Source organism: Phragmites australis, chromosome 14, assembly GCF_958298935.1.
Source record: "Phragmites australis chromosome 14, lpPhrAust1.1, whole genome shotgun sequence".
NCBI classification, from domain to species: domain Eukaryota; kingdom Viridiplantae; phylum Streptophyta; class Magnoliopsida; order Poales; family Poaceae; genus Phragmites; species Phragmites australis.
Genome location: NC_084934.1, coordinates 25283720 through 25294056, shown reverse-complemented (window position 1 = coordinate 25294056; position 10337 = coordinate 25283720). Strand labels below are relative to the sequence as shown.

Sequence of the window (10337 nt, the reverse complement as noted above, 5' to 3'; positions counted from 1 at the left end):
ACGCCAGCCAAACTAGAAATCGGGTTTGGTTGGTATCTTACAAGATTGTGTTTTAGCTGGCAGTTAGCATCTAGCCGCGCGGGACTAAATCAAATATCTGCCACGTAACGCGGATGTGCGCGCTCGGCAAAATCGCAAACCCTGTGGGCGATCGCTCCCTCGTTTCGCGCACAAATTTTATCTCTTCGTTGCATGGTTATACCAGAAGGCAATCGTGTTATCGGATCCAGTGGGTTTGTTAGTATCTCGTGTATGCGGTGTGTGCCCCTATAAATTTACGGGTGCTGCCGTGTACATCAGAACAACAGCTTCCTCCGACTTTGCCCTGCAGCGCGCAACCATAGCCACAAACACCATGAAGCTTTTGGTGATCCTTCCTGTCGTCTGCTTCCTCATCGTCTTGAATGGTAGGCATTACCATGCTTGTTCATCTTCATTTTGTTCTGGCAGTATACTTATTGTTTGCACGCATGCATGAATACTTGGACCAACAGCTGCGCACGTGGAATCGAAGAGTCGGTTTATGTACCAGATGCTCGTGTTCGGAGATTCATATGCCGACACTGGGAACATCCCAAAATCAGACCTCAGTCAGGAATCACGCCAATGGTACAGCCCCTACGGCAGACTTCGTCCAAGCGGCCGCTTGTCAGACGGAAAGGTTCAATCAGATTTCATTGGTAAGATCAAATTAAATTAAGCTCTCAGATCGATCGATTTTAACTGGTGAAGCTGTTTGTGCATCGATATTACTCTGATACATTCTGTTGTCGTTACAGCGATGTTACTGGGGCGTAGTGAAGGCCCTCCGACGTACAGGCTCAGAAGCAGTCACTATGTCGACATGTTTGGCATGAACTTCGCCTTCAGTGGCTCCGGCGTGTTTGAGGTGCCGCAGAAGGTGCCGACTCTCAGAGAGCAGGTCGACTACGTCGAGATACTGATAAAGGAAGGTACCATCAAGGACTGGCGACTCAAGGACACCGTCGCGCTGGTGGCCATCTCCGGCAACGACTACGTCCACATCGCCAACATGAGCTCCTCCAACGAAGTGAGTAGATCTAGCATCTAGACGCATTACTGAAACGATCTGTCCCCGTACAGGTTAATTACTGATAAGTTTTACGTGCTTTGTGTCGCAGACTATCGCTCTCGTCGGGAACGTGACGACCGAGATCGCCAAGGAGGTAAAGCGGCTGCAAGATCTCGGGGTGCCCAAGATCCTTGTCAACAACCTGCATCCGCTAGGCTGCACGCCGAGGCATTCCAGGCCGAACAACTACGCCCGCTGCGACGACCGCGCCAACATGGTCGCGTCCATGCACAACAAGAATCTCGCAGAGAAGCTGGGTTCTGACCATGAAAATGTCATGCTACTCGACCTGAACACTGCATTCTCCAATCTCGTCCAGCCCAGCCCCGGTACGTGCGTATATAGTTCATATATTAATTAGTTCGTCCATATATTAGTTCGTCTGTTTTAACCATATGCGTTATGTGTGCAGACGCAGCAAAGAATCCATCTGACTATCTGGCGAAGGCGTTCACGAATAAGCTGAGGCCGAGCTGCGAGAGCTATGACCCCAAGGGGTACTGCGGGCAGGAGGACGAGAATGGCCATCCTCAGTATAGCCTTAGCGACCTCGATGACGACCCTTTCGGGAACTTCTACTGGGATGATGTACACCCCACCCATACCGGCTGGTACTTCGTCATGTTGCAGATGCAAGATTATATCAAGGATTTCCTAGATATTTAATTATGTATACCCCAGTCAGTCTGGTTTGTTAGTTAAGTTTAGAGGTTTGGATTAGTTTTAAACCCTGTTTAGGTTTTGGCTTTGGCTTTGGCACTAACTCGTGCCATGCATATATACGGATTGGTCAGTTAGCTAGGAATATTTAGGTTTGTTTCTCCGAGGTCAGTCTGTATGATTACCCATATATACAAGTATTAGTATGGATAATAAACCGGGAGCTTTCCAAACGGACTCTGCGCTTTCGTTCGTTAATGCAATTAATTGCAAGTCTATTCACACGAAGAGCTCATCCGTGAAAAAACATGCAAGCATGTGCAATTTGAGAGTTCATAGACCTAGATAAGAATACTGGACAGGTTTAGAGGATTTTTTTCCTCTATAAATTATTATTATGTCATCTTTAACTTAATAGTTCATAGACATGGATAAGAATATGGGACAACTTAAGGAACTGCTTGTGAATTTTAATTTTAAAATTGAGAAAGGGTATGGATCATTGATGATACTTTTAACATGTTAAGAGCTACAATCTGCAATTTGAGAGTTCATGCATGGATGATAATAGAGGAAAGTCTAGGGACCATTGGTAATTTTTACTCCTTTATAAATTATTCCATCACTAACAGATATTTGTGCAACCGAGTTGTATAATCATAAGGCAGCATTTTCGTAAGGTTTCAAAAAATAATTCTTAGCATGTTTTTTTAGGGAAATATAATCCATAGTGTTAGGGGGTCGCCATAAGGGACAACCAACGCACCTAGGCTCCGCCTATCTGGATCCGAAGGTCGGCTGGCTTCGGAGCCCCTCCGAATCCTACACGCTCCGGACTCTCTACAAAGCCCTAAGCCTTCGGAGGGTTGGGGACCCCTAGAGGGCACTAACTCTTGGAGGCTTTAGTGAGGCAGTTAAACCCTCCAAAAAGATCAACAGGAACAGGGCCCATCAGCCATTATCCGCCTGGCACGAAGTGACTGACGTTTAATGCTGGTCTAATCGACGGCCAGTCTGACACCCTGTGCAAGGCGGGCGTTGCAATCGGTGATTGGCCACGCATGACAGCCACCTGTCACCACTGTAGTGCTACGGTTAGATGATATCATCAGAGTAAGTAAATAATTTCCTGGATCTGAGCAATATTTTACCAAACTAGCCCTAGGTCCTTGTTGTATAGCAACAACTTGTATCTAAGCCCCTCCCATAGGGGTATGCATATACACTTACCTTCTGTAAGGCACTATAAATACAGACCATGGATACATGGTGAAAGGAGACCTTAGCCCAGAAAATCATTTGTGGTGTTCCATTCCTCTCCACTTCTCCTCCAAGTTTGAGCCATCCTTGTGGGTTGGGTCTCACCGCACTTTGTTTGTGGAAGACATATTCTTTCACCAATAGATGACGCCGTCTGTAGGGAGAGAATACGTGTAGAAGCATTAGGAGAGGTAGGATGTCACTAAAGAACAAAACCACCAAGGCAGCAGCCCAAGTGGCTGGCTCCACGACCATGCCTACGCAAAAATCCACACGATAATCGTGACCAAGCGTGCGCTACGCAGACACCATCCCCACAACTAGGTGTAACGAGGGCCCGTGGCCACCGCTGATCCGGCCACGATCTTGGTTGTGGCTAACGCTAGGGGAGCCCACCATTTCAAAAGCCTTTTCGCAGCAACACAGCGAGGGCCCCCCTTGTGTCCCTAGGGGTTGCAGCTAAGACCGTTGTTGTGCATGTTGCCACAGCCGACTAGCAGGCGCACGTAGTGGCCCTTCGGGCTCGATTGGAGGAACTGTAGATGGCCCTGCGGGCCGCACAGCAATTCGCAGATATGACCATTGCTGCTTTTGTGACAGCCAAAGCTATGCCCAGGCTCTGAGGGTCGACGAGGACTTCGACATCGTGACTCATCATCCCCAAGCACCGCCAACGGTCAATCTACAGGCAATAGAGCCTCGTGCCCCTTGGCACGAGGCTCCACTCATAGATCTCGACTCTCCCCTTCAGGCGAACCTGTAGACTATGCCCTTCCCAAATGGGTTCCGGACCTCAAAGCTACCTAAATCTAACGGCGATTTGGACTCGGATGAGTTTATTCGCACATACGTCCTCATCATTGAGGCCAACGGAGGTGGATATTCCACTATGTCCAAGTGCTTTCCTCTCGCTTTGGAGGGGATAGCCCTTCGCTAGTTCTGGGTGCTGGAGCCTGGGACCATTTATGCTTGGGTCCAACTCCGAGACGCCTACTGCAACAACTTCCAGGGCATCTTCGTCGAGCCGGTGATCTCTGGGAGCCTGTTCGCCATCAAGCAACAGCCAGGTGAAACCCTCTAGGAGTACTTCTAGTGGTTTGCCCAAACCAAGGCCCATATAAGAGGCATCTTGGAGTCATCGGTCACCAATGTGACTACCCAGGGTCTGGCCTCCGGACCCCTCTTTGATCGATTGCATCGACGCTTGGTACACTCGATGAGTGCACTTATGTGCAAGTTTGAGGAGTATGCACGTGCGGAGGAGGAGTGAATCCATATGGGGGGGGTCATGTATGTTACCATGACCCCCTACGTCTAGCCCAAGAAGCCAACCTCGCAAGTGGGCTCCTCACACGCCTCACCACCTCCATCAGCAAAAAGGTGCTCCGAGGATGCCGAGAGCTTAGGATCACATCGGCCTTGGCAATGATAGCGGTGCGGCATCCACAACATTGACAATACGCGAGGGGCTCCGAACTCGCCCTGTTCTAGGGGGCATGGCCGGGGGCGCTTCAGGTCCTTCCCTGAGCGACAGCGCGCCCTGGGTTGGTAGCCATTAGAAGGATACTGGTGCACTCTGCACATGGTTACGCATGCCCACAATACTGAAGATTCCTGGACCCTTGTAACATTCCGAGAGGAATACCTCAAGAGACAGGCGGCACACATAGCGGGAGATAGGACCAACGATGAATGACCTAGAGGACGTCAGCCAGCAGTGGCTGGCCAGGTGGATCGCCAGGCCCTGCAGAACCTTCTTCATCTAGCTCTGCCGCCTTCACAGCTAATGGTGCAGCACGTTGACGTTGGAGGCCGTGCCAGGCAAGTGGTCCTAGCCATAACAGGATGAGGATCCTCCGATGGCTCCTCAAAGAGCAGGCGATGAGACTACATGCGAGGGGTCCATCGTGTCGGTGCAACCAGCATCCACAACCAAGTCCCTGGATGGGACGAAGCGCATATGACCTTCACCTTCGATGACGTTGTGAGGGTGAACTTCCCCCACACTGACCCTCTAGTCACCACGCCAACATCACTGAGGTCAAAGTCCAGAGGGTGTTAGTCGACGCAGGAAGTTCCGCAGATATTCTCTTCATATATGCCTTCGACCAGCTCGGCATCCCGTGAAGCTGGCTCTCTCCAGCTTGGAGGCCCCTTCAGGGGTTCAATGGGCTACCCTCAACACCCTGGTTCGGATAGAGCTTCCAGTCACCTTCAGCGAAAGCTCCGCCATGCAGACTAAGGGGTCACCTTCGACGTTGTGGGCATGCCCTGCGCATACAATGTCATCATAGGCTAGGGAACCTTGAACAAATTCGAAGCAGTCTGCCATCACAATTACCTCTGTATAAAGATGCATGGACCCCAGGGGCTGATCAGCTTCCACGGTGATCAAAACCTGACTTGGCGCATCAAGTATGGGCTCCTTGCCCCACTCATTAGCCGCCATGTGCATAATGTAGTTGAAGGACCCCTCGAAGAACCCCCTCTGGCGTGCCTCGAGCATCGCGGCCCTTTGAACCCACAACTAGAGGGGGATGTGAAGGACGTCCCATTAGGTATGGTTCCCCGATCGAGCTTTTCAGATTGGGGTGGACCTCACTCCGAAGCAGGAAGCCTAGCTCACGGCTATCCTGAGGACCAACTTCGATGTCTTCGCATGGTCTCCGTAGGACCTCCCCAGAGTCAACCACCACATCATCGAGCACACCCTCTAAGTCAACCCGCAGGCTTGGTCCGTACACCAGGGGTTCTGCAAGCTTTCCACTGATGTCATCTGGGAGGTAATCCACTCAGAGAGGCTGTCAAACCCCATTCAGGTCAAAAAGCCTAATAGAAAATGGCGCATGTGCATCGACTTCACGATGCTCAACAAAGCCTAGCCTCGAGACCCATACCTGCTCCCTCCCATAGACTAGCCGATGGACTCCATAGCCGGCAGCAAGTTGTTGAGTTTCCTAAATACATACTCAGGATACCACCAAGAGTGGATGACCGTAGAAGACAAGGGCAAGACCAGCTTCATACCACCTTCGTGGTATACTGCTACATTTGGATGCCCTTTAGCCTCTGGAATGTTGGAGCCACCTTTTCCCGCCTCGTGTGCAAAATCCTAGAACACTAGCTAGGCCGCAATGTGGAGGCCTACGTTGACAACGTAGTCGTAAAAAGCAAGCTCAAAGGCAACCACATTGCTAACCTTCAAGAGACCTTCAATAGCCTCTGGGCCGTCGGAGTGCGAATCACCCCAGAGAAGTGTCTTTGGTGCCAAAGCTGGAAGGTTATTCAGGTACCTCATCTAGAAACAAGGCATCAAGGCCAACCCTGGAAAAATTCATGCCATCATGGAGATGACACCCCCCACCAACTCGAAGGGGGTCCAATGCCTTGCAGCCCTCAGTCGTTCCTTGCCAAATCCGCCGAGCACAACTCTCCTTTGTTTAAAACACTGAGGGGTTCTGAGCCATTCAAATGGACAACGAAGTGCCAGGACGCCTTCGAGGCCCTGAAGGCCCACCTCTCCGACCTCAAGACACTCATGATACCCCTTCTTGATGAAGGGCTCCTCTTGTACTTATCCACCTCCGCCGTAAATGTCGTACTCGTGCGTGGTAAGAGGAGAAGGAAGGCCACTCTATTCAGAAGGTGGATTACTACATTTTGGATGTTTGGTAGAGGCCAAGACACGCTACATGCAGCTCGAAAAGGTGGCATATGCCCTTCTAATGGCCTCCTACAAGCTCCAGCACTACTTCCTCGCCCACGACATCACTGTATTAACCTCATACTCGTTGGGCAATATGTTCCATAACTGGGAGGCGATGGAACACATAGGCAAGTGAGCTATGGAACTAGCGCCTTTCGTAGTGAAGTTTGTGGCCCGTACGGCCATCAAGTCGCATGTCCTGGCAAACTTTATCGCTGAGTGGATTCCCCAATCTGCAAGGCCCCCGGAGACTTTGCCTCAAGATGTATGGACAATATACACAGACGGAACATACAGGTCCAATGACATGGGGGCCGGGGCAATCCCGACTAGCCAGCGAGCAGCCTTCGCTGCCCGCTTAGAATTCAAGACAACTGACAACATCACCGAGTATGAAGCCATCCTCTTAGGGCTCCATAAGGCTCGAGCCTTAGGAGCCGCCAGACTCGTCGTCAAAACTGACTCCCAGGTTGTTGGGCACGTCGACAAGAGCTTCTAGGCTCGGCATCCAGACTTGCTGAACTACCTCGAAGCCATCTGCAGAGCCAAAGTGTCCTTCTAATGCATCTTAGTGCGAACCATACCACACACGGGCAACCACAAGGCAGATGCCTTGGACAAGGCCACTGCCGGAAGCGGAGTCCTCCCCTCAAGGGCCTTCTTTGAGGACCTCCACAAGTCGATGGCCCGTACCTCCAATGATGTTGCCACCTCCATCCTACCTATTGAACTCCCGGCTTGGAGGGTCTCCCTCCTTTCTTTCCTGAAGGAAACAGAGGAGCCTAACGACCCCGTCGAGCTCCGCCGTATTCAATAGCGCGCTAGGGGATACCTCTTGATCGACGGAGCCCTTTACAAAGCTAGAGTATGCACCCCTCCTCCTTTGTGCAACTAAGGAGCAGGGGTCGATCTCCTAAGGGAGATTCACGAGGGGTTCTGTGCTAGCCACCTCACACCCTGAGCCTTTGACAAGCAAGGCACTCCGTCAGGGGCTATACTAGCCCACGATCATGACATATGCGGAGGAACTCGTTCGCACCTGCCATGGATGCCAGTGGATGGGGTGTCGAAGCCACTGGCCTCCGACTCCATTGTAGCCAATTGCTCCCAGCTGGCCCCTGGCACATTGGGGAATGGACTTGATCGCGTCGTTCCCTCGCACCAATGATAATCTTTGATATGCGGTCGTGACCTTGGAGTACTTCTCCAAATGGATCGAGGCCAAGCCCTTCATGGCGATTACATCCAAGAACGTATATAAATTTTTCTGGAAAAATATCATACGTCAAGGGACACTCACTTCGGGTACAGCTATCGGTGATCACTAGAGAAAGAGAAGTCCCCCTCGACCTCGTAGAGGGCACGAGGCTAAATGATGTCTAGAACCTTGACCGCTACATCGTTGAAACCAAGACTTGGTACAATCCTAAGGTCGCCCCGTGGACCTTCAAGCCCGGAGACATGGTCCTCCAACGCGTTGGCTATAGGAAAAATTTGGAATAAATGGGAAGGCCCTTACCTCATCCTCGAGTTCAATAGACTGGGCTTCTATCGCTTGGCGAACACGAAGAAGGATCCCCTCGAGCAAACATGGAACATAGAGGCACTCCGTAGGTATTACGTGTAGACAATTCACCTCACCCTCACGCCATGGACTAAGGATGCGTATGGTGTTCTACCCAGAGCCTCGCCAACATTTAAATTAAGGGACAACATCATGTACATTAAAAAAGGAAAAAAGAAGAGAGAGAGAGAGAGAGAGAGAGAGAGAGAGAGAGAGAGAGAGATGATATGAAGGAGAGAGCCACAGCTTCATAAATCGGTAAACCAATAGTTTTTTACATCAAAAGATGCGTACATAGGCAGGTCACCTCTCTAAGCTCCTGGCTTTCAAGCAATTCAGAAGAGAAAAACACAATAAAACCTAACAAATTGCAAGGTCATAATGGTGGCGTAGGCCCTTCAATCGTGCCCCTCCTCGAAGGCTAATGTAGTAGCTAGCACTTGACCCACCACAGCTGTTGGAGGTTGAGGCAGAGCTAGGGGACGCCTTATTGGCCTCCTCATTCGCCTTCTCCTCCCTCGCCTCCTCCTCCTCCTTCTCCTCATCGATACCCTTCTCCAAGAGCCCAGTCAATATCGTCTTTGTCATCGGAGATGTCGATGATCTCGACTAGAGCAACCTCTCGGGCAGAGATCGAGATGAAGTGGCGGGACGCGGTCCTCTCTGCAATGGGGGAAGTATGATAGTTGCCAGCTCTAGCCCTGCAAGCAAGCCCTTAGGATTGCCCGCCCCCAGCGGCACCACCGCCAGCGGGACCACCACCGCTATCGATGGCGGTTCGGCCTGGCCGCTTGCACCCAAGGTGGGAGGAGACGCCATGGGAGGTACAAGCTGAGTTGCAAAAAGAAATCTTGTCTTACTCAGAGGAAGGATGGTCACAAGGTAGGGCACTCCTTATAAAGCCTGGTCACAGTGACTCACATTCCAACTCAGGAGCACGCGAACACCCAATGCCCTGGGTTTTCATGCACACTGCCTCTTATAGTTATTGCTCGAATTAATTTCAGCGCGTGCAAGGGCAGTAGGCGCAAGACCCCAAGAGTCAGACAGAATCGGTTCTTCTTGCGTAACCTCACCCTGTGACATAGTCCCTTACATATAGGGACCACAATGACTAGGCCCACATATTAGCGACCACATCATGGTGACAATAGGACAAACAAATCTTGCTAGAGTCAGATGCATTGTCATTATTTCGCATCATCATGTACTTACACCAGAAAAAGAGGACAATATCTCACAACCATGCAAAATATCCGTTGTGGTGATCCAAATTCGGAAGACTCACCAACAGAGAATCGGTAGTCATCATAGAGGGGCTCCAGACAGCCCTACCTCCGATGACCATCACCGCCCCTCGAAAGCGACATCAGCTCCAACTCCATCCAGCCATCCCCCCTCCCCCCTCAAACACTATCGTAGGGCTCCAAACGGCACTGTCTGCACCGAGCCTCGTCGCGACCTTCATCGGGGGCAATCTATCACACCTGGTTTTATAAAGGAGCAAAACCAGATGTAAACTACATATATACCAGGATCAAGCTTCACACATGCAGCGACTTCATCAGTGTATCACACATAATCCCATTATTACAATGTTTAACTTAAATAAATAGAAAGGACATCAAGGTCTTAACCAAAGCACACTAGCAAAACACATCAAAGCTCCCATCTTTCACAAGCAATTGATCAGGGGTCCACCAGCCTAGAAGTCTGGTTCTCCTTCATTGTCTAAGAAGCGTTTTCAAGCACATTTGTAAAGAAATAGCAAGTGTGAATACATATCGTACTACGCAAGTGTTGGAAATAAATGACATGCATGCTTGAATAAAGGAACATGAGGTAACAAGTATATTTTGCATAAATATCAACTATGCTAACGCAAGAGTTATAAAAGCATCCTATTTAACTAGGTGAATCATTATTAAACGTCCACTTCTAGAAACTTCTAACACATGTTTCCTAACAAACTAAAATCCACATCAGGCTTCCAAACCAACCAACTTGATACCCATCGTAGGTAACCAAGAATCATCCACTAATATTACCCATCA

The 10337-nt window shown here is 50.2% G+C and overlaps 1 protein-coding gene across 1 annotated transcript; it reads left to right on the top strand.

Annotated features, from left to right (window-relative positions):
- The first annotated feature begins 355 nt into the window (after positions 1–355).
- Positions 356–1759, top strand: LOC133890359 (GDSL esterase/lipase At5g03610-like). Its single transcript, XM_062330755.1, has 5 exons — positions 356–407; positions 495–680; positions 780–1051; positions 1143–1422; positions 1506–1759. Exons 1-5 carry the CDS (start codon positions 356–358, stop codon positions 1757–1759), a joined length of 1044 nt encoding a protein of 347 aa, XP_062186739.1.
- Positions 1760–10337: the final 8578 nt, after the last annotated feature.